The 22,704-nt window shown below is 57.0% G+C and overlaps 1 protein-coding gene across 5 annotated transcripts in view; it reads right to left on the bottom strand.

The window, feature by feature from the left end:
• HMCN2 (hemicentin 2) overlaps positions 1–22,704 on the bottom strand; it is a 173,543-nt gene that overhangs the window by 32,864 nt on the left and 117,975 nt on the right. For 4 of the 5 annotated variants that reach the window (XM_032165420.2, XM_032165423.2, XM_032165424.2 and 1 more), the window contains 23 exons: positions 20,025–20,138; positions 19,456–19,643; positions 18,722–18,818; positions 17,767–17,928; positions 17,503–17,616; positions 16,546–16,748; positions 15,783–15,864; positions 13,765–13,896; positions 11,239–11,382; positions 10,996–11,155; positions 10,785–10,909; positions 10,241–10,424; positions 9,054–9,151; positions 8,355–8,621; positions 7,788–7,978; positions 7,259–7,340; positions 7,009–7,145; positions 6,292–6,433; positions 6,063–6,207; positions 4,722–4,849; positions 3,675–3,831; positions 2,660–2,781; positions 1,363–1,527 (listed from right to left, as the gene is read on the bottom strand). In XM_032165420.2, coding sequence (XP_032021311.1) covers positions 1,363–1,527; positions 2,660–2,781; positions 3,675–3,831; positions 4,722–4,849; positions 6,063–6,207; positions 6,292–6,433; positions 7,009–7,145; positions 7,259–7,340; positions 7,788–7,978; positions 8,355–8,621; positions 9,054–9,151; positions 10,241–10,424; positions 10,785–10,909; positions 10,996–11,155; positions 11,239–11,382; positions 13,765–13,896; positions 15,783–15,864; positions 16,546–16,748; positions 17,503–17,616; positions 17,767–17,928; positions 18,722–18,818; positions 19,456–19,643; positions 20,025–20,138 — 3,339 coding nt within the window. The remainder of the gene's footprint in view (positions 1–1,362; positions 1,528–2,659; positions 2,782–3,674; positions 3,832–4,721; positions 4,850–6,062; positions 6,208–6,291; positions 6,434–7,008; positions 7,146–7,258; positions 7,341–7,787; positions 7,979–8,354; positions 8,622–9,053; positions 9,152–10,240; positions 10,425–10,784; positions 10,910–10,995; positions 11,156–11,238; positions 11,383–13,764; positions 13,897–15,782; positions 15,865–16,545; positions 16,749–17,502; positions 17,617–17,766; positions 17,929–18,721; positions 18,819–19,455; positions 19,644–20,024; positions 20,139–22,704) is intronic. The other variant, XM_058445320.1, reaches the window with a different exon arrangement.

Below are 22,704 nucleotides of genomic sequence, written 5' to 3'. Positions count from 1 at the left end.
TGTACCTTGGCAGTCAAGTGATGAGGGTTCTAAATTGTGCTCCGTGGACCCCTGGGGGCCTGCTGGGTGGGGGAAGGAAGCAAGGCCCACAGCACTCTGGCCCACCCACAGCCCCTGTCCCAGCCCCAGATGGAACCAGAACTGTGGTTTGTTTCACTTGTTGGACTTTGCTGTTACCACTTATTACACTTACTGGAAAGAAGTTTTTGTTTTGTATTTTGTTTTGAGACAGAGTCTCACTCTGTTGCCCAGGCTGGAGTACAGTGGTGCAATCATAGCTCACTGCATCCTCGAACTCCTACGCTCGAGCAATCCTCCCACCTCAGTCTCCCAAGCAGCTGGGACCACAGGCATGCACCACCGCACCCGGCTAATTTTTTTAAATGTGTTTGTAGAGATGGGGTCTTGCTGTGTTGCCCAGGCTGGTCTCAGACTCCAGGCTTCAAACAATCCTCCTGCCTCAGCCTCCCAAAGTGCTGGAATTACAGGCGTGAGTCCCTGTGCCTGGCCTGGAAGGAAGTTCTATTGCTTCAGAAGAGTTTGAAAATCACAGGTTTGGCCAGTGGTTGCTAGACTTTAGTATTTCGCTAACCAACTAACAAACAAATTTGGAGACTCTCCATAAAGCTTCCAACGTTTTATTTTGACAAGCAAAGACGTTTAAAAAGTCACCATGTTAGGCCGGGCATGGTGGCTTCATACCTGTAATTCCAGCACTTTGGGAGGCTGAGAAGGGCAGATCACCTGAGGTGAGGAGTTCAAGACCAGCCTGGCCAACACAGTGAAACCCCATCTCTACAAAAATACAAAAATCAGCTAGGCATGATGGCAGTTGCCTGTGATCTCAGCTACCTGGGAAGCTGAGCCAGGAGAATCCCCTGAACCTGGGAGGTGGAGGCTGCAGTGAGCGGAGATAGCGCCATTGCACTGCAGCCTGGGCAACAGAGCGAGACTCCATCTTAAAAAAAAAAATCACCATGTACTATTATCTTAAAATCATCAAGGAAAGGAAGTTTCAACACCAAAAGATAACTTCAGAATAAAGGAGGATCTTTCTGATGGGATTAAGCCAGGTTTACAAAAACTCCCAGGGAGCTGTTATTTTTCTTATTTTGCCATGAAATAGCACTTGTATGCCAGAGGGCTTGGGGAACCACTGATGGGTCTCAACACTGCAGAGCATGGAGGAGAATATGGAGCTCAGAGAGGGCGAGAGGGTCCTCCCAGGTCACACAGCCAGGAGAGGCAGAGCCAGGCCAGATTGTTCCATCCTGTTCTGCCATGTGACCTTCTTTCACCCCCCTCTGCCTGCTCTCCCAGTCTCCCCTCAGCTGCCTCTCTCTGTGGCTTACCCTTACTTACCCGATGGTGAGACACGATAGCCACTCCCCCGAGCTCCTAGCTGGGCGCCTGCCTTGCTCCAGGACACGGTCGGAGCTGGTATACCCGTGCTGTGACACGTGAGGACCACGGGTGCCATCATGGTCACAGTGAAGTCTGTCTGGTCATCGGCAATGGTGGGAGGCACTGAAACCCAAGACAAGGTTTGAGGCCCCGCCAGCGCGCACAGGGCACTCACGGCCATGGGGCCGGGGAGTAAAGCTAGTACACAAGGTGATGTTAGCGACAAAGGGCCAAGGAGGGAGGTGGGGCAACAGAGGGAGAAGTCACATTTGCTCACTCAGCAAATCCTTCTGGGCACGGGGCTATAGTTTTTATTCTTTAAAAAAAAAAGTGTATTTTTTCAGAGATGGGGTCTCAATATGTTGCCCAGGCTGGAATGCAGTGGCTAATCACAAGTGTGATCCTATTGCTGATCAACATGAGAGTCTTGATCTGCTCTGTTTCTGACCTGGGTAGGTTCACCCTTCCTTAGGCAGCCTGGTGGTCCCCCGCTCCCGGGAGGTCACCGTATCGATGCTGAACCTAGTGCGAACACCCAATCAGCATAGTGCACTATAGCCCAGGACTCCCTGGGCTCAAGCGATCCTCCTGTCTCAGCCTCCTGAGTAGCTGGGACCATAGGCACATGCCACTGCACCCAATGGGATACAGCTTTCTATAGAGACCCTGGCCTAGTAGCTTCACAGGGGGTTATCATGGGTTTTCCACTTGGAGTAGGGGAGGCCAGAGGAGACCTCCAGGGGAAGTGGCATTTAACCTGTGATCTGAAGGGAAAGCAGGTGTTTGCTGAGTGAGGGGAAGAGTGTTCCCAGCAAAGGGAACAGCGTGTGCAAAGCCCTTGAGGCAAGGAACAAAAAGCTGAGCAGCTTGATTAGACCCTGGAATGAGGGGGTCTGGTGTGAGCTGAATCTGGCACAGGACCTAGTGTGCCCAGCTGAATTGTTGCATTCTATCCTGAGGGCAGCAGGCAGCTGTGGAGGGAGGGATTTTTAACGGGGGTGATGACAAGGTCAGATTTGAGTTTAGAACATTCTGGATTTGGGAGGGGCCTCTCCTGTGAGCTCCCGTGTGCCAGGAACTGTGCCAGAGCTGGGGTTATGTCAGTGTGGCCCAGCAGGATCTGAGAGGCCTTCCTGGAGGAGGTGTCCAGTGCAGCGCAGGAAAAAGCCACACAATTCCTTGCAGGCAGGGAGAGCACCCAAGAGCGGGAAGGCGCTGCCCCCAGGTGTCCCCCTCCACCTCTGCCCTGACTCACCATGGACGGTCACCTGGTAGAGCCTGCGAGCCTCGCCTACCTCGTTGCTCACCACGCACTCAAACTGGGCTGAGTCCTGGGGGCCGGGGGCCATGAGGAGCAGGGCATTGGAGGGCAGGAGCCTGGGGTGGACAGACGGACGGCCAAGTGGCTGCTGGGCCGACAGAGACCAGCCATGGCTTTCTGGCTGTGGGGATCTCACACCCGTTTCCCCTTCCTGTATCTGACCTCCAGCCCTGACTCTAGAAATGTCTTCTAGAAGTTTCTACCCCAAAGGTCTAGCTAGTGGATTTGTGAGTGATTTTCGTTTTCATCCCTGTTTCTCGGTAACCCTGCACATTTGTTATAGTAACCATCTAGGATAACTTCTGTAAGAACCACCACTTTAAAGTGGCTCAGAGTCTTAGTTACTGATTTCATTTTCACTAAGTTTAGGCTTGTTACATTGGTTTTCCAATTTTTTTTTTTTTTTTTTTGAGACAGTCTCGTTCTGTTGCCCAGGCTGGAGTGCAGTGGCACAATCAGCTCATTGCAGCCTCAACCTCCCAGGCTCAGGGGATCCTCCCATCTCAGCCTCCCAGGTAGCTGGGACCACAGACACCCACCACCATATTCTGCTAATTTTAAATTTTTTGTAAAGATAAGGTCTCACTATGTTGCCCAGTCTGGTCTTGAACTCCTGGCCTCAAGCAATCCTCCCACCTCAGCCTCCCAAAGTGCTGGGATTACAGGTGAGCTACCACGCCCAGTTCATGTTTTGTTTTTAGAAAAAGAGTGACCCTGGTAGATATAAATAAAGCCCAGATGTCTCTGCTTAGCTGTATGTCCCCAGTGCCCTCACCCCTATCTCAGTGTGAAGACTCTCTGATCCCCAAAGTTGAGACACAAGTTCTAGTCCTGACTCCGGTGAGACGTGAGCACACCCCGCCCCGTCCCTGCCCCATGCCCCCGTGAGATGAGAGTGCCTCCCCGCCCCGTGCATCTCAGGAAGTCACTGCAAGGTCCAGCTCGTTACCGGTAGGTGCCCTGCTGCAGGCGGAAGTCCAGCTTCTGTCCGTCCTTCCACCAGACCACCAGGGGCTTAGGGGAGCCGCTGGCCTCGCAGGGCAGCGAGGCTGGGGTGTGGGCGGTCAGGGTCAGGTTGGAGGGTCTGGAGGCGATGGCTGGAGGCTCTGGGGAGAGCGCAGTGGTCAGGAGACAGGTGCAGGGGGCGCAGGGGCTGGGGGCTCTCTGAGGCTGTGCCCAGGGGCAAAGCCACTGCCTACTGTCTTCCACCCATCCCTGAGGGAGCACAGAGGGAGAGGGCAGGAGAAAGTCCCGAGACAGCGCTTCCAACAAGGTGTTTTGGGCTTTCCCCATCCCTGAGCCCGGCACCCCCTCACTGCCTTGCCTTGACTGAGGCCTCCAGACCTCCACTCCCATCAGCCCCCACCTGAGGCCAGGGACCGCCAGAGCAACCTCACACAAGCTGATCTGTTGGAGGGGAGGAGATTGGGGCATCTGATTCTAGTGATTTTGAGTTTTATCCTTTCACATGTTTTACTTTTTTTTTTTTTTTTTTGTAGACGGAGTCTCACTCTGTCACCCAGGCTGGAGTGCAGTGGTGTAATCATGGCTCACTATAGCCTGAAACTCCTGGGCTCAAGTGATCCTCCCACCTCAGCCTCCCAAGTAGCTGGGACTACAGGCATGTGCCACCATGCTTGGCTAATTGAAACATTTTTTTTTCTTTTTTTGTAGAGATCGGGTCTCAGTATGTTGCCCAGGTTGGTCTCAAACTCCTGGGATCAAGTGACGCTCCTGCTTTGGCCTCTCAGCCTTGTTTTACCTTTTGTGCATGGTTTCTTACTTAATCGAATCGCTGTTCTGTTACATAACATATGCACTAAAATACATGTCCTTTGAGTGTGCGTGATCACAACTTTTTACTAATGGGCTTCATGGTCAAAAACATTTGAAGACCATTGGCTCTTGGCTCCTGACAGCTGGGGTGACTCAGAAACTAAGCAGGACTGGACCCTGACAGGGACTGAACACTGAAGGCCTTCCCCAGGCCACCTACCAAAGACCCATAGGTCACGGCCTTGACGATCGGAGCCAGCAGAGTTGGATGCCAGGCAGAGGTAGCGGCCGGCGTCCTGGGCAAGGACTGGCTGGATTCTCAGGGAACCCTCAGGCAGAATTTCGAACCTAGAATGGACGGAGGGTTGCCCTGGAGATGAGCAAGCCAGTGGGGTCTGGAGCACGGCTGTCTCTAGCAAGACCCTTCCCTCTGCCCCCACTTTCCCAGGGAGAGGATGCTGATATGGTTTGGCTCTGTGTCTCCACCCAAATCTCATCTTGTAGCTCCCATAATTCCCACACGTTGTGGGAGGGACCTGGTGGGAGATGATTGAACTGGGGGGAAGGTCTTTCCCATGCTGTTCTCGTGATAGTGAATGGGTCGCACGAGATCTGATGGTTTTAAAAACGCAAGTTTCTCTGCACAAGCTCTCTCTTTGCCCGCTGCCATCCACATAAGATGTAACTTGTTCCTCCTTTCCTTCCACCACGATTGTGAGGCCTCCCCAGCCATGTGGAACTGCAAGTCCAATAAGCCTCTTTCTTTTGTAAATTGCCCAGTCTCAGGTATGTCTATCAGCAACGTGAAAATGGACTAATACAGATGCTAACTTTGGAGGTCAGAGTCTTGCATCTATGAGGCCAAGGTCAGGGGGTCAGAGCCATGAGCAGCTCCCCACAGCCCAAGCCAACATTGGAAAGATGGAGAGAAGGGCTGCTTTGGGCATCTCCAACACTCTCCTGGGCCTGACCTCTCCTGAGACGCAGAAGGCGCAGCACCCTGCTCTTCCTGAGAGCAGCCCCTAGATCTGAAAAATGCCCTTCCCAAGGGCCATGTCTGTACCATGCAATCCCACCCCTGGCCACAGTTGATTGGATGGGGGATGGACATATCACTCAGGCTGGGCTAATGGCATTCTGTGCCGTGGGAATTTAGAGTTGGGATTCACAGACAACTTGCTAGTGAGCTGAGGAGCTGTAAACCTGGGGCTGGGGGCCATGGGGTTGTCGGGGTGTGTTTCTCCCATGATCACCAAGGAAGAAGGTAAGAGAGAGAAAGAGATGAAGCCCACACAGAGAGAAGATGAGAGAAGCTTTAAAACCATCAGATCTCATGAGACCCATTCATGCCCCTCTACTCCGCCCCATCTATCAAGGCTTCTGATCAAGTTAAATAAGCAAGAGACCTTCATGAGCGGTGGGCCTGTCCTTGTGTTCTGAGACACCCCACGTCCTGATGATAAAGTCACTTTTCTGCTCCAATTGCCCAAGTGGGTTTGATTTGCAACTCACAAAGTGATACCTGAGAGCCTCCCCAAGGCCCACCCCTTCCCTCTCCCACCTGGGGCTCCTGGGATCCAGGGGGACCCCGTCCTTCCGCCAGCTCACAAGGGGTGCGGGCACGCCATCGGCCTGGCAGGGCAGCAGGGCTGTCTGGTTCACTGAGACGTTCACTGCAGGTGGTCCTGACCGGATGCTGGGCACCGCTGGGGAGGGGCACAGAGGGAGTGGTGCTGGGAGCTGTGGCTCTAAGGGGGTGGGCAGGGTGGGGTGGGGCGGGCCCTACTCACTGTGGATCTCCACGCGGAAGGCCACGCTGGTGCTGCCTGCAGCGTTGCGGGCTGTGCAGCTGTAGTCGCCGCTGTCAGCCGTGCTCAGGGCCTGCAGCTGGAGGAACCTGCCCCGCTCTGGGAACTGTGTGTGGGCGTCCTCCTGCAGAGCCCCGCCAGGGTGAAGAGACCCTTATCAGTGCCCAGCTGCGCCAGGCCACCTGGCAGCAGACGTGGAAGACTGAGGAACTGGTGAAGCTGGACAGTGGCTCTGTCCTTCCAGGCTGACCGCAGGCCCTGACTGTGCCCCGCCGAGGACCCTCTAAGGAAATGCACCCCTCTGGGAGGAAATGCATCCCCTGTCCCTGGAGTTCCTGTCAGAACACCCACAACCCTGAATCCACAGCCGCAAACTGACCCCATTTGAGGGGTGGGCACAGAGAGCCTTGGTCACCGGCCCAGGCCACACAGCTGCTAAGCATAGCTTGAAGGAGCCAGGGGGAGAATACTGGGCGGGCCTCGGAAGCCCTGAGTGACCTGAGCCTTGCCTCGGTGTCCCCATCCATAAAATGGGAGTGACAATGACAATGGGGGGGGTACGACACCCGGGGAACGGGGTGCAAAGTGCAGCTCAGAGCGGGCCCTTGGCACCTGCTCTGGATCTTGGATCTGGCCAGGTCAGGTCTGAGGCCTGAGAGGGACAGAAGGCAGCACCCTGGGGCCCCGCCTGGCACCCACCTGCAGCACTATGCCGTCTCGGTGCCACGTGATCTTGGGCGCTGGCTCTGCCTCCACCGAACACTCCAGGACCAGCTGCCCCGGGGCCAGGCCGACCACAAAGCGGGGGCCTCGGGGCCCAACAATGTTTGGAGGGGCTGGGAAGGGGGTGGCACAAGAGGATATGAGAGAGGGACTCACCCCTGCCACGAGCCCGTCCTGCCTCCCGGCCCTGCCCCCACCCTACCCCCACCCTACCCCCACCACCTACCTTGAACCCTGACCCGGAAGCTCTTCTCAATTGCACCTGCAGGGCTTTCAGCCAGACAAGTGTACAGCCCGGCATCCCTAACCTGGGGATGGAGAGGGTTGAGCAGCTGCCCCTGGCCCCTCTCTGCCCGCCTCCTGATCTGGTTTCTTTCTCATGCAACGAGGGACCCAGGATTCAAACTCAGCCCTGCAAGGTCTGCCATCCACCTCCCAGCCAACCCACACCCTCTCCCTCCATCTCACTGTTGCTTTAGGGCTGGTGTGATGCCTCTTCCCAGAAGTCCCCCTTAACTGCACCAGCCCTCCTCTGGCCTAGATGGGGTCACCTGGTTTTGGCATCAGCCTGGGCCCTGATCCTGCTGGGAGCTCCCAAGCACACGGCCTAGGTGGGTCACCTCCACACCCTTGCACCCCACACAGAGGAGGAGCTTCAGCCAAACCTTGCCAACTGCCCACTGGGTCTGGGGAACCTGAAGTCCCTCCCCTCACCCCCAACCCCCAGCCTCGCCCCATGGCGGCAGCACTGGTACCTGCACACTCTCCACCCGGAGCACCCGTGTGGCTCTAATGCTGTTCTCCAGCCTGGTCAGGGCCTGCCCGTCCTTATGCCAGGTGATGTTAGGCTGGGGGGTGCCCTGGGCATCACAGAGGAGCTCCATGGGGGCGCCGGGGGTCAGCGACAGCTCTGTAGGCTGGCCTGAGTCCTCAATGTGAGGGGGCTCTGCAAGCCACCATGGAGGGGAACACACAATTGACACACGTTTCCAGGACGGTACCGCACTTGAAAACGCTGTGCTGAGTCCGGGGGCTCTGCTCCCACATTTTGGTGGCTCTTGTTCTTGCATCTGCCACCAAGGTTTGGTGGAAAGAAGCCAGGAGCACAGCCCTGGGAGAATCAAAGCCCAGCCACCCACTCCCCGCAGGCAAGGAAGGCCAGAGAGGCATCCCAGCCAGAACCAAGTTCCCTGAGTTCTGCTCTCAGGTGGCAGTCCCAGGTCTCCAGGGGACTCACCTCCCTCACTGTCCTTCCCATTGCCCCCAGAGTCCCACCCTCTACCCCGAGCCCAGAGAAGCTGCCTAGATGCTAGAGGACCCACCCATGACGGTCAGCTGGAAATGCCTCCTGGCTTCCCCCGCCTCGCTCACGGCCACACAGGAGTAGGTCCCCGAGTCACCAGCTCCCACTGCCTCCAGCTGCAGGCTGGGCCCCTGCTCAAGGCTCTGGGACAACAAGGGCTCCCCGTCCTTCATCCACGACACGAGAGGCAGGGGAACACCCCGGGCCTCGCACGGGAGTTCCACTGGGGAGCCACGAACCACCACCACGTCATTCTGGAACTCCACCGGCTCCAGGACAGGGGGCACTGTGGAGGGCAGAAAGGTGGGCAGGAGCCATTTTATTCCAGGACTCTCATCTCCAGTACTCAGCTTAGACATCACCTCCTCCAGGAAGCCGCACTGGTCCCCCAAGGCCAGGTGAGGTGCCTTCCTCCGTGCTCCCACAGCACCCTCTCCATCCCCCGGTGTCACTAGTTCCCTGGAATTGTGATTGTCTCTTTACAGAGCTGCTTCCTGCCTCTCTGCCCCCACCTATCCTGGGCATATCAGAGTGCCCACAGCTACTTGTGAGGTGCGAACGAGCAATCCAGTGAGTCAGAGACTGAGCCGCAGTGTCCGCTCTCCTCGACACCCCCAGGGCCCATCCTTGGTTCCACCCAGATGGGCAAGTGGGCCAAGGGCCTTGCTTCTCACCCACCAAGGCCAGAGACCCCCTTGCCCCACCCCCTGCTCCATACCCTGCACCTGCAAGGTGAAGTTCCTGTCCGCCACGCCAGCTGGGCTTGCGGCCACACAGGTGAAGATGCCGGCGTCTGCCAATTGCACCTGGGAAATCCTGAATCCCCCGAGAGGAGAGGGAGGAGAGAAGAGAAAGGCAGAGAGAGAGAGAGGAAGAGAGAGGGAGAGAGACAGGAGAAGCTGGCTGTGTGGAAAGACTTCCTCCCTTTTCCATCCTTTGTCTCCCAAGAGCTTGCTGGCCAGAGGGGACAGAGTGACTGAGCCCAGCCTTTGCTTAAACTCTCTCTCTTTTTTTTTTTTTTAGATGGTGTGATGGTGTCTCGCTCTGTCGCCCAGGCTGGAGTGCAGTGGCGCGATCTCGGCTCACTGCAAGCTCCGCCTCCCGGGTTCACGCCATTCTCCTGCCTCAGCCTCCCCAGTAGCTGGGACTACAGGCGCCCGCCACCTGGCCCAGCTAATTTTTTATATTTTTAGTAGAGACAGGGTTTCACCGCGTTAGCCAGGATGGTCTTGATCTCCTGACCTTGTGATCTGCTCGCCTTGGACTCCCAAAGTGCTGGGATTACAGGCATGAGCCACTGCGCCCGGCCTGCTTAAACTCTTTCCTGGGTTCCCGGTGCCCCCAGGATAAAGCCTCCAGCTGCCTCCACCCCTGCTGCCTGCTCCAACCAATCTCATTCTGGAGCCAGACCTCCTGCCTCGCAAATTCGGGAAGCTCCATGTCCCACATGGCCAGCTTGGCTCCCCTTCTTCTATGCAGCCCTCTTTGCCCTCAGAGCTCACTGGAGTCATCTCAGCTCACTGGCTTCACTCTCTGTCCTCCCACTTTCTCTCAGCCCCTTTCACCCCAGCCACTCCTCCTGAGCTGCTCTTGACCAGTCCCCAGTGACAGCCACAGCACCAAAGCCAACAGTCCGTCCTCAGGCCTCGTCTCCTGTGGCCCAGTTGGTCTCTCCTTCCCTGAAACCTGACTTCTCCTGCATCTCCTCCTACCCCGACCACCTCCCCTTCCCTAGGTCCCTGAGACCCATCCTAGCATTAGCATCTGGGGCGCAGTCCACACTCGCTGTGGGGTGGGGGGTGGGTGTTGCAGCCAGTCCTGGCTTCCAGCACCTCCCATTTGCTGACAATCCCCACATGTCCACTCTGAGTGGAATAGCCAACGCCTGTCTGCCATCTCCCCTACCTGAGGGTGCGGCCAGAGCCGTGGAGGAGGGTGTGCTGGGAGAGCGGGAGGGGCAGGCCGTCCTTGAGCCAGCTCACGTGGATGGGCGGGGAGCCCCGCACAGGGCACACCATGGTCACCAGCTCCCCAGGCCTGCTCACCAGGGTCCCTGAGCCGTCTGCTCCCTGCTCAATGGTGGGAGGAACTGAGGGTGGGTAGAAAAAAGAGGGCTAGTGAGGAGGTCTTGGGAGGAAGGCGGGCTCCTCCCAGGGAAATCCCACAAGTGGACACCTGCACTTCTGCTGCCAGCAACCACAGTGGCCCCTCGTGAGGGATGAGGCCCCCTGCATGGGGGACACGGCCACTCCCTGACTCTCTTCTCACCTCCCGAATCTCCGCTATACTCTGGGCTGGCATTATTGTCCTCTAGTTTGAGGATGGGCCATGGAGGCCCAGGGAAGTGAGACCCGTGGCCCAGGTCACAGTGCGGGCTTTGCTCACATGTCACCTTATCTCCCGTGCCCAGGCCCACGCATCACCCTCCAGATGCCCCTGGGCTCCTCACCCAGCACATTCACCGTGTGCAGTCTGGCGTCCTCCCCGGCTGGGTTGTGGGCCACGCAGGTGTAGGCACCCGCGTCCGAGGCCCTCAGGCCTTTTAGCACCAGGGAGCCGCCGTCCAGGTAGAACCTGCCACAGGGAAGGAGGGCCCAGGGCAGGGGCGTAAGGGGACGTGGGCCCTGCCGCCTCTGGGGAGGGCGTGGGCCAAGTCTTACCGGAGGTGGGGGCCCATGTCCTGGCCCAGCGGGCTGCCATCCTTCAGCCAGGCCACGTCCGGCGGCGGCTGCCCATCGGCCTCACAGTCCAGCCGCACCTCCTGCCCTTCCAAGACATGGTGCTCCTGCGCCGCGCCCGAGCTCCGGATCCGGGGGGCCTCTGAGGCAGGGGTGCAGTGAGGCCCTGGGTGATTGCAGGGGCTGCCATGGGAGTGGGACAGGAGGCTGAAGGCACAGACCTACCCAGCACTGCTACCATGAAGTCCTTGCGGGCCTCAGCCTGGGTGTTCTCAGCCACGCATGTGTAGGTGCCTGCCTGGGCCGGTTGCAGGCGGCTCAGCTGGAGGCGGCCCCCCCGGGAGACCACACCGTGCACCACGCTGCTCTCTGTGGGACAGAGGGGTCCCCTGAATCCCCCAGCCCCTTCTTGTGCTCACAGGAAACTGAGTCCCATAGAGGCAGAGGCTCCTTCTTACATGTCCCCACCTTCCCCAGCCCAGTCTCTGTTCCTTAGAACCTCCCTCATTTTCTTCCACTTGAGACAGCTCTTCCCAAGGGACCCTCCCTTCAGTGTCCAGGATTTGCTCTCGGGCCCAGCTCTCACCTCCCATCCTCTCCCTCCCTACCCTGCCCCTCTACCCCCATCTATCAAGGTTTCTGCTCAAGTCAAACCAGCCCCTCACTGACCCTACACAGGTCACCCTGGGGCCTCCCCCTGGGCCTTTGCTCGGGCTCCTCCCACTCCCGGCCTTCAGGCCTCCCCCTTCATTCTCTCCAGCCACACCCCTGCCCAAGGCCATCCCTAACTGCCCCAGCCCAGGCCGATCTCCTTGCCCAGATCCTCATGGATCCAGCCAGCCTCTCAACACAAAGACACGAGCAACTGCCCCATGTCCAGCGCGGAGCTTGGGAATCAAGATGAGGGCAGCTCAGTCCCTGTCCTCAAGGAGTTCACAGTGTATCAGGGGTGGGGGCCATGAAACCAGGGGACCCAGTGCTGACAAGCCCTGTGAGCCCCTGATGGAGCCGGGGAACTTGGGGGACAGGAAGGGTGGGGGAGGGCTTCCGGAGGTGGTGAGCCTCCGCTGAGACGTGAATGTTGAGCAGGAATCAGCCAGGGGGGAGCGGAGGTGACCATGGGAGCCTGCGTGGGTATTCCAGGCAGGGAACACATGTGCCAAGAGCTGGACGCAAAGGGGGACGGGGCCTGCAGCCACCTGACCCGAGAGAGGCGACGACACAGGTCCACACAGAAACACGAACACAGAGGTTCACAGCAGCACTGAGCATCTCAGCCAAAAGATGCAGACACCCCAAATGCCCATCAGCTGACCAGTGGATGCACAAAATGTGACACAGCCACACAATGGAATATTCAGCCACAGAAGGGAATGAAGAGAAAAATTTAATTTTTAAAAATAATGAAGCACTGGCCGGGCACGGTGGCTCATGCCTATAATCCCAGCACTGTGGGAGGCCAAGGCAGGCGGATCACCTGAGGTCAGGAGTTCAAGACCAGCCTGACCAACATGGTGGAACACTACCTCTACTAAAAATACAAACATTAGCTGGGCGTGGTGGTGCACACCTGTAATCCCAGCTATTCGGGAGGCGGGGGCAGGAGAATCGCTTGAACCCGGGAGGCGGAGGTTGCAGTGAGCCGAGATTGTGGCACTGCACCCCAGCCTGGGTAACACAGCGAGACTCCGTCTCAAAAAAAAAAAAAAAAAAAAAAAAAGAATGAAGTACTGATCGATGCTACAACATGGATGAAACTTGAAAACATGCTAAGTGGAAGGAACCAGACACAAAAGGCCACACACTCTATGATGTCATTGATGTGAAATGCCCATAATAGGCCACAGAGACAGACAGCAGATTTGGGGTTTCCTGGCTCTGGGAGAAGAAGAAATTGGGGGAAAACGGGGAGTGATTGTTAATGGGTATGGGGTGTCCTTTTGGTGATAAAAATGTTCTAAATTTGATTGTGGTGATAGTCACACAACTCTATGACTGTACTACAAATCACTGAATTGCATGTTTTCAGTGGGTGAATTACATAGTGTATGAATTATATCCCAATAAAGCTGTTCCTGAGAGAGAGGGGCAGGTTCGAGGAACCAGCACAGCCACGTTTAGCACATGGAGGGGCAGGGAAAGGTGGCTTGCCGTGCCGGCCCCTGCTGTGGATGGATTTCCACTAGACAAGGGACCAGCTCCGAGCTGCACCTTCAGACCTTTCTGCCCCACGTGGAGCCTGCATGAGAGGCACAGTGGGCCCAGGAGACCATTTGAGGCTTCTGCCCTCACTCGGAGGAACAGTGGGCACAGCAGTGGCCAGAATGGGGAGGCCTGGATGGGGGATGGGGGTTGATGAATGGCCCAGCTAGGACAGAGCTGAGTCACCACCAAGGAGCAGCTCTGGGGGCCAATGCTGAGCCCAGTGTCAACCAGTGGGCTTTCCACAGCCCTCAGCACCCGCCCTGCACGATGGAGAGCCCACGTCTGCTGCCTCGTGGGAGCTGACTGAGGGCGTGGATGCAAAGGAGCTTCCAAACCCCCACAGGAGACGCTCTTTATGTTTGGATTCCAAGGGCCAATAAATAACGCTTCACTCAAACACAAAGGGGGCAGGGCCAACACGGCACCGCCAGTCTCTGGTTTTGCCAAGATCATCAACAACCAATAACTTCCTTCCTCCGCTTCCGCTGTCATCTTATTAAAGAAAGGAATGCTTTACGTGAAACAGACAAGGGCCGATGTGCTCACCCACGGGCATCCTGTCCTTCAGCCAAGTGACCGTGGGTGCAGGGACCCCGGACACATCACAGGTCAGGACCAGGGGGCTCCCAGCCACCTGGCTCACTGTCTCTGTCTTGGGGTTCTCAAATGTTGGGGGCACTGCAGAAGAAAAGCCAGACTGTCAGAATTCTGAGACTCTTCCCCCATTTCCTTCCCCTCAGACAGATCAGGGAGGCCTAAGAAGCCCTTCCTGGTAGTTAGGAGTTCCCATTTTTTTTTCTTCAGAAATGTAAATAGAACCAGTGCCTGGCTGTTTTAAAGCATACAAAGCAAAGCTCCAGCGCGGTCTACTTAGCCCAGGGATGGTAAATGGGAGGCTCACTCACCCACAGTCCTTAACCTGTGCCAGGACAGACATCACTAATCGATCCCAACACTCTCTCCTGCTCCGCCAGGATGAAGTCACACACCCCAGGCAGCCACCACCAGTGGAACAGAGTCAACCAGGCTCAAGATGAAATGCCTTTGCCCTCAAGGACCAGATATTCCCCCACTTTCCACTGTTCATTAATGTAGCCATCAGAAAGGGCTGGGAGCTTTGAGCAGCAAGCCTGGTATCAGTCCTTGTTACTTTATTTTTTATTTTTTGTAGATTCAAGTTCTCACTGTGTTGCCCAGTCTGATCTCAAACTCCCGGGCTCAAGTGATCACCCTGCCTCGGCCTTTCAAAGTGCTGGGATTACAGGCATGAGCCCCTGCACTCCATTTTGTCAGTCCTTTTCAATGACTGTGTTGCATATGGCTCAGGGTTGCATGTGCCTACCGCTCACCTGGTTGGGAGGCTACTGGCTTTGGCATCTGTGGCAGACGGCTGGTGTCCCCCCAGCCCGTTCTTCCCACTGTGCATAGCAGAGTTTTAGCTGAGCCCACGATCACTCTAGCAGAAACTACATTTCCCAGTGTCCCCTGCACCCAGCTGCCTGAGCGCTCACTAATGGAAAACACGCAGAAGGGATAGGTGCAACTTCTGCATGAAATAAATGCTTGCCCACCACTTCTGCTCTTTTCTGCTTCCTGTGGGCCAGGACAGGATGCCGTGTCCCAGTTTCAACCATATGCATAAGAACAACCACTTAAGAAATGGAAGATCAACAGGAGGGAAGGAACCCGGGTCCCTTAACTATTGCATGGAGCTAAGCTACCCACCAGCCTAGACACCCACCTCTGGGCTTTTGAATAAGAGTTAAACTCTCTCATTTACTCAACTATATTTTGGGGTCTCTTTGTGGCACAGCTAAGTCTATATTCTAACATCACATTTGAGCACCAGCAAATCTGGCCAAGTTTCCTGGACAGCGTAAATAGGCTCCTCCTCACCCCAGCTGGAGCCACATGTCCAATCAAACAGCATCTGTGCTCCATCCTTGGGTGGATGGGACAGGGCCCCCAGGGGATCAAGATGCAGGTGACATGGCCTCCTGTGTGTCTGATCTCATAGGGCTCCTTCATCTTAGTGCCCACGTGCCAGGCCCTGTGCCCAGCACTTTATAGACACTGTCATGGCAGTCCATGGGATCCATGGGATCGGGCAGGTCCACTGTGCCTGGCAGGCAGCTTCTGCTTTTAGACTTACTCACTGAAGGTAAACCTTAGGCTCTGAGGGACAAAGTGACTCAACTAAGCTCCATGAGGCAGGTCACTGGCAGAGTTCCATCTGGAGCCTGCTAACCTTAGTCTTTTAAATTCTAGAAATTAGCTGGGTGCAGTGGCTCATGCCTGTAATGTCAGCACTTTGGGAGGCTGAGGCAGGAGGATTGCTTGAGCCCAGGAGTTCGAAACCAGCCTGGGCAACATAATGAGACCCCATCTCTACAAAAAGAAAGAGATGTAGATCTAGATCTAGATATGTACACAAATTCTAGTCATCATGCCCTCAGCACTTGGCGGCACTGCCTCTGCCCAGCCATTGTCTTTGTCCTCCTTGGCAGCCCTGAGTGTTGCTAGGGGTTCCACGGTCACGTTGGCCAGGCTGGTCCCTGGCTTACCCTGGACAGTGAGGATGAAGGTCCGCACGGCCTCCCCAGCCACGTTGCTGACTTTACAGCTGTATAAACCTTTATCCGACACCTGAGAGAGGAAAAGCACACAGTGGTTGTGTGCTGGAGCTGGAGGCGGGGTGCTAGGGCTCCCCAAAAGCATCTAGGTCCCCAAAACTTCCAGAGCAGGGGCCTCCCACATATGTTGGTCCTGACTGGGGAGCCAAAGGGAATCAGGACGCTCTGGCCTTTTCCAAGAGCCTCAAGAAGCAGGAGGGCCCCTCAACAGTGAATACACAGGCTCTGGGGGCCTCCCTCCCTGGGCCAAGCTGGCAGGAAGAGGTCCCCCTTGCTGTGGGGATGGAGCCTGGCCAGGAATGGATTTCCACGGGAACAGCAAACATTCATCCAACAAACACTGTGAGCATCTAATCCACACCAGGGAAGGAGGGAGGGAGGGCAGGGCAGACTCCCAGGAGTCTCAGACGGTCAGCCAGAGCGGACCGGATAAAAGCATCTAGATGCTAAGGAAACTGAGGCAGGAAGGGCTCATGCCGTGACAGCAGGGCTGGGTCTGGAACGTGACTCCAGAGCCCTAAGCTCTGCCCACATCTTCCACCCTGGAAGCTGCTAATCAACTCGGTTTGGGGTCCCACAGGCCAAGGAGGCAGCAACTCACATCCTGCCCACCTTTCTCCCCACAGCTCGCCAGGGCTGGGAGGCGACTTGCCTGCAGCTGCTCATGGCTGCCCGCGCCCCCAGGGTTGCTCACCTGGGCTTCCTGGATCTCCAGCCTCTGCCCACCCCGCAGAGCCTGGGTCCGCTGCACCAGGACCAGGGGCTGCCCATCCTTGTACCAGGTCACAGTTGGCTCGGGGAATGCATCTGTCTCGCAGCTCAGGACAGCTTTGTCCCCGACCCTCACCAGGACCGCATCCTGGGGGCCGCTGGGAGCCTGCCTGAAGGCAGGGGGAACTGGGGGCAAGAGATAGCAGAGTGAGGTGTTGCAGCTCTCCCTGCGCCCTCCCCACTCAGCCACAGGGAAAATGCCAGTGGACACCCACCAGGGTCACACAGCAGACCCAGCCCTGGGGGCTGGCACAGACCCAGGGGAGCTGGAGGAAGAGAACCAGGCCAGCACGCCAAGGACCCGCTGAGTGACCAGGGACAGCCTCTTGCCTCTCTGAGCCTCAGCCTCCTAGATGGGGGAGATGCTGACGCCCGCCCCCACCCAGGCTTTTTCCGACAGGGGGCAGACCCCAGCCGGGTTACAGCCCTCTATGGGGGCCCCTTCATTCCCCTGCGGCTCCAGCAAATCAGTGTAGAAGCCCTCCTTCCCCATGGCTGTGAGCCCACAGGCCTGGCGCAGTGTCTGGCTGGTGTTCGTGCAAGAGAATGGACCAGCCCAGGGGCTAGAAAGAACCTTCCAGCGAGTCCTTGCTCAAGATGCCTTGGACCAGCTTTTCCCCAAGAGGATTCTGAAGACTTGAAACAGGCTCCACCGTGAAACAGGCTTCTCCGACGACACAAGGCTTGGGGAGGTCCCTTCCCCAGCCAGGCTTTTGGGGCCCATCCCGCTGCTCCCCCTGCTCAGAGCTGATTCGTGCGGGCATCCCAGCCTCCCTCTGTGCCTCCTGGCCCTCTCCTGGCTATGTTCCCCGGGGGGTGTGGGCTGAGGGGTGATTGAAGGAGCGGGGACAGTACGAGTCGGGGACAGACATGGACGTACCCAGAACACTGAGCTGCACCAGTTTCTGGTCTCGGCCGGCAGCATTGAGGGCTTCGCACGTGTACATCCCAGAGTCCGACAGCCGTGCTCTCCCCAGCTGCAGCGTGTGGGTGCCTGCCGGGGGGAGCCAGCCCCTCACACCAGCATTCTAGCCCAGCCCCCAGTCCTAAATCCCTGCCCAACTGACAGCCCTGTCCAAGGTCGGGGGAGCAACTCTCTCCCCAGGTAACCTTAGAGCTGGGCCGGACGTCTCAGTTTACCCACCAGGCAGGAGGAAGGCCTCTTCACCCAGGGAGAGGGCCTGGCTGTCCTTGTACCACGTGACCTCGGGGTTTGGGTGAGCGTGGACGTCGCAAGGGAGGGAGACGCTGCTGTTGAGGATGGCAGTGACCTGCTCCAAGTCCAGGCCTGCGATTCGTGGCGGGACTATCCCCACAGCCACCACGATAGAGAAAGGCATGAGAATCACACCAGCAGGGGACACGGAGCCCAAGAGAAACCCTGAGCCTCACCCAGCTCCTGGGGCTTCACCTCGGCACAACTTCAAATAATTCAGAAACCTCCATTTGCCATGACTCTCATACACAGAAGGACACTGGGTAGGGGATCAGAGAGGGAGAGTCACTGTTCCAAGGCCACACAGCTGGTCAGTGGCAGAGCTAAGATATCAGTTCAGGTTTGAGCCCATGACCTTGAGGGCTCAGCACTATCTTCCTCCATCTCCGAGACCATAGCTGTCCCCCCATCTGGAGACAGAACTCACAGCCACTGCAGTGCGGTGTGCGTCATGAGTTGCAGAGGTTAGGAGCGGAGGCTCCGGGGCGGTGAGACACCCCCACTCCTCTCTGAGGGCGACCTCCCTGAGTCTCCTCCCACAGCTGCAAAGCTGGGCTAACCTAGCTCTGCTGGAAGGAGTCAGCCCAGGGAAAGTACTTAGCCTCGTGTCAGGTACACAGTAAGTGCTCAGTAATGGTGGTGTTAACACCTCAAAAGAGCTGTTCCCTGGCCACCTTCAAAGTTGCTTAAAACCACCTGGGGTTGGCACAGTGGTGATCAGGGCCCCCCAAATGCTCTCTGTCTCGGGATGTGGCTGGGGCCCGGCTGGGATCCCTGAACTCTGATTGCAGGACCCAGAGCCCAGGATACTGGAAGCCCCAAGGCAGTGCCCCCTGGGGAGGGAGAAGGAACCCACAGGGGCTGCCTGCTCAGCCCAGCTCACCTTGAACCCTGAGGGTGAAGAGCTTCTCAGCCGAGCCTGCCTGGTTCTCGGCCACACACATGTAGCTGGCGGCGTCGGCCACCTCTGCCATGGAAACCTGTGGGTGCAGGGAGCCATGCCTGGGAGATGCCTGAGACCCCTTGGACACCACCACCCCCAGAAATGACTGCGAGGACTCCCTCCCACCCCATGCCAGGGAAGCAGGCACCAGGCAGCTCATGGAGACCTGGAACCTCCTCCATCCAGGGCCTTGTGTGGCGCTAAGGAGCGGGCGTGTGAGGTTGGTGTTGGGTGGTTCTCTGTAGCAAACCAGATGTGACAAGAGCCTCCCCAACCCCTGTGGAGGGCCGTGCTGTGTGTGTTGGGCTCCCGGGATCCCTGCAGCTCTGTGTCTGCACATGGGGTGACTCAGGGGGCTGCCTGATGTCTGAGTGCTGGGCACGGCTCTGCACGTGCCAGCTGGTGATCCCGCGGAAGGCTGCTCTGTGCGGTGCTGGGCTCTGGGTCCCGCGCTCATGTGCGTCCTTTGCTAGGTGTCTCCTGAAGCTCTGGATGCCGTGCACAGGCCCGTGCTGGCCCAGCATGGCTCCTCACAGGTGATTCCTGGCTGGGCTCCAGCATGGTTCCCAGCAAAGAGCCTCATTTTCAGATAACGACCCCTCCCTGGTTCCCAGACAAGTGGTGCTGGGCCTCAGCAGCCACCGCCCCTAGCCCGTGCAAGGGGCTGCCCTGACCTGCAAGACTTGCCCATCCTCCAGGACCTGCAGCCGTGGGCTCGGGGAGAAAGGCAGCCCATTCTGGAGCCACGAGATGGTGGGCACGGGGTTTCCCAGGGCTGGGCACTGCAGGCTGACGGTGCTGCTGGCATTGACTGTCACCTCTTCCACCAGCTCCTCTGTGTCGCCCAGGATCACAGGTGGGGCTGGGGGTGGGGGAGAGGAGGCTGAGGGGCCAGCACAGGCCCCTGGGAGTGGGGATGGCCGTGGAGGCAAGGGTGGCACTTGGTGTCAGGCGCTGGCTGGGATCCTCATGCCCATCTCTCCAAGCCCTCCCAACCCCTGACACAGCTAAGGAATCGGGGGCACAGAAAGGGTTGTTATTTGCTCCACATCACACAGCCAGGAAGCTGCTGACTTGGAACCTGCGCCCAGTCCTGCATGATCTTTTGAGGTTGAGCTTGTCACTCCAGTTTCAACCTCTGAGTACAGCAAGACTGCGTGCACTTTGCCTTGGCCCCTTCCGAGGAAGGCCCTTACGGTGTCTGCAGTCCCAGGAATCCCCACCTGCAGGCCCCGCCACTCACTCAGCACCAGCAGCTCGTAGTGCAGCCAGTCCTCGCCCACCTCGTTGGAGGCCTTGCACGAGTACCTCCCGGCATCCTCTGCCCGCACCAGGGGGATCTGCAGGACCCGGCCTCCTGCAGGGACACGGGACAGAGGCCTGGGCTCAGGCACGAGAATCACCCCCAAGAGCAAGGATGCTGCCCCCTCCTCTGGAGTGGACCTAGGATATGTGACTGTCCCCTGCCTCATCTGTGAAATGAGGAGAATCAGCCTGTCCTGCCCAGCTCACGGGTGGAGTGGAGTCAGGGCACAGCCACCATTCACTGCGTGCCAGGCCCTGGGCTGCACATTCTCAGCCTGTCCCACAATGCCTCTGTGGGGCACACGCTGTTGTCACTCCCATCTTACAGATGGCAAACCTGAGCCTTCACGGCAGTGCTGGGCGTGACAGCAGCGGTCGCTAGCTCAGCTCTGCTGTTGTGCTGAGCCCAGCTCCTTGGCAAGGGCAGAGTCCAAGCAGAGACTCAGGAGGCAAGGGAGGCAGCTCCTGGGGCTGTGGCAGTTGGTGGGGGTAGGAGTAGGGGTGGGGGCCGGGGAGGCATCAAAGCCAGCCAGGGGCCAGGCACAGTGGCTCATGCCTACAATCCCAGCACTTTGGGAGGCCAAGGCAGGTGGATCACTTGAGGTCAGTAGTTCAAGACCAACCTGGCCAACATGGTGAAACCCCATCTCTACTAAAAATACAAAAATTCCCCGGGTGTGGTGGCGCACACCTGTAATCCCAGCTACTCAGGAGGCTGAGGCAGGAGAATCGCTTCAACCCAGGAGGCAGAGGTTGCAGTGAGCCAAGATTGCACCACTGCACTCTAGCCTGAGCGACAGAGTGAGACTCTAGCTCAGAAAAAAAAAAAGAGCCAGCCAAGGCCAAAGCCTGGCATCTATGGGGGCTGGAGTTGGTCTCCAGTGAGGGCCTGGTTAGGGTTACTGTGTGCTCAGAATTCTAGGTTGCGGCTGGCCGGCCCGGGCTATGGGTGGCTTGACCAGGTTGAGAGCCTGCAGAGCCCAGTGGCCAGGATTGGGGCAGCAGTGGCATTGTAGGGGTCAGTTGATGTTTGAGGTTAGTGTAAGGTCAGGGTAAGAATTCAGGTCAGCTGTGACCATGACGCCTATTTTCTCAGGATTAGAGAACAGAGGTTAGAGGTCAGTTGTCAGGGTGAGAGGTGAGTGGTAGGGTTGGAGGTAAGTGGGTAGGACTGGGGGGCAGTTGGTGGCTGTGGTCTGGGTTCAGCTATTGGTTGGGATTAGCTGATGGTTAGAGTCTGATCAGGATCAGCAGGTGACAGAGCCTACTGTGCACCCAGGACTTGGGGTCAGGATCAGTGGTCAGTGGCCAGGTTAAGGGGTCCGTCCAGAGGCTTCTAATAGGAACTAACAGTGTTCAGTAAGAGTTGCACTCCTGGATCTGCAAGAGGCCTCCTCCTTCTTTTTTTTTTTTTTTTTCTTTTTTTGAGATAGAGTCTTGATCTGTCACTCAGGCTGGAGTGCAGTGGCATGATCACAGCTCACTGAAGCCTTGACCTCCTGGGCTTAAGGGATTCTCCTTCTTCAGCCTCTTGAGTAGCTGGGACCACAGGTACATGCTACCATGCCCAGCTAGTTTTAAAATATTTTGTACAGACGGGGTCTCACGATGTTGCCCAGGCTGGTCTTGAATACCTGGGCTCAAGCGATCCTCCCACCTCAGCCTCCCAAAGTGCTGGGATTACAGGTGTGAGCCACCGCACCCGGCCACCTCCTTTTCTTGTAAGCACCAAAGTAGAAATCCTGGTCTGATTCTGCTCATTGGAGACCTGTGCAACTGACCACTTCTCCCCAAAACCAGCCCCATCGCCGGCCCATCTCTGGCAGGACACAGTTCAAATCTCAAACAGAGACCACCCAGGCTTCCCTCATGAGCCAGGTGGGCTGGGCATTTCTAAGCCCCACCCCTGGAGCCTTTTAAGTCAAAATCACCTACCAAACATTATTCTGAAATAAAAGGTTTACTTAAAAAAATTAAATTACCTTAAATAAACAAATGTCACTTAAGGTGGTGAAAGAAAAAACAAAAGCTGGCTGAGCATGGTGGCTCACGCCTATAATCCCAGCACGTTGGGAGGCCGATCCAAGACGGTGGATCATCTGAGGTCGGGAGTTTGAGACCAGCCTGGCCAACATGGAAAAACTCCATCTCTACCAAAAATACAAAAAGTAGCCAGGTGTGGTGGCACATGCCTGTAATCCCAGCTACTCGGGAGGCTGAGGCAGGAGAATCACTTGAACCCAGGAGGTGGAGGTTGCAGTGAGCTGAGGTTGTGCCACTGCACTCCAGCCTGGGCAGCAAGAGTGAAACTCCATCCCAAAAAATAAAACTAGAAAAAAGAAAAAGAAAAAAAACCCAGACACAAAAGACATGAGTTCAGCCACCACAGCGTGGCCTTCAATGCCCAGCTAGAGCTTCGTCAGCGTTTGGAGTCATGAGCTTTGTTGCCGATTAACGAAGGGGCCAGCTGCCCCTGCAGAGAAAGTGGCAGCTTCTGCCGATCACTTAAGGACATTACGGATCTTGAAGCCCGGAAGGGCACGCCCCATGGTAGGAGGCTCTGCTCTATAAACCAGAGGCAAAAGGCAATCCAGTCTTTGCCTTCACACAGGCAAAGA

The sequence above is a fragment of the Hylobates moloch genome, unplaced genomic scaffold (genome assembly GCF_009828535.3).
Source record: "Hylobates moloch isolate HMO894 unplaced genomic scaffold, HMol_V3 SCAFFOLD_10, whole genome shotgun sequence".
NCBI classification, from domain to species: domain Eukaryota; kingdom Metazoa; phylum Chordata; class Mammalia; order Primates; family Hylobatidae; genus Hylobates; species Hylobates moloch.
The sequence above is the reverse complement of the archived record's forward strand: the minus strand, read 5'-3'. Positions and strand labels throughout refer to the sequence as shown.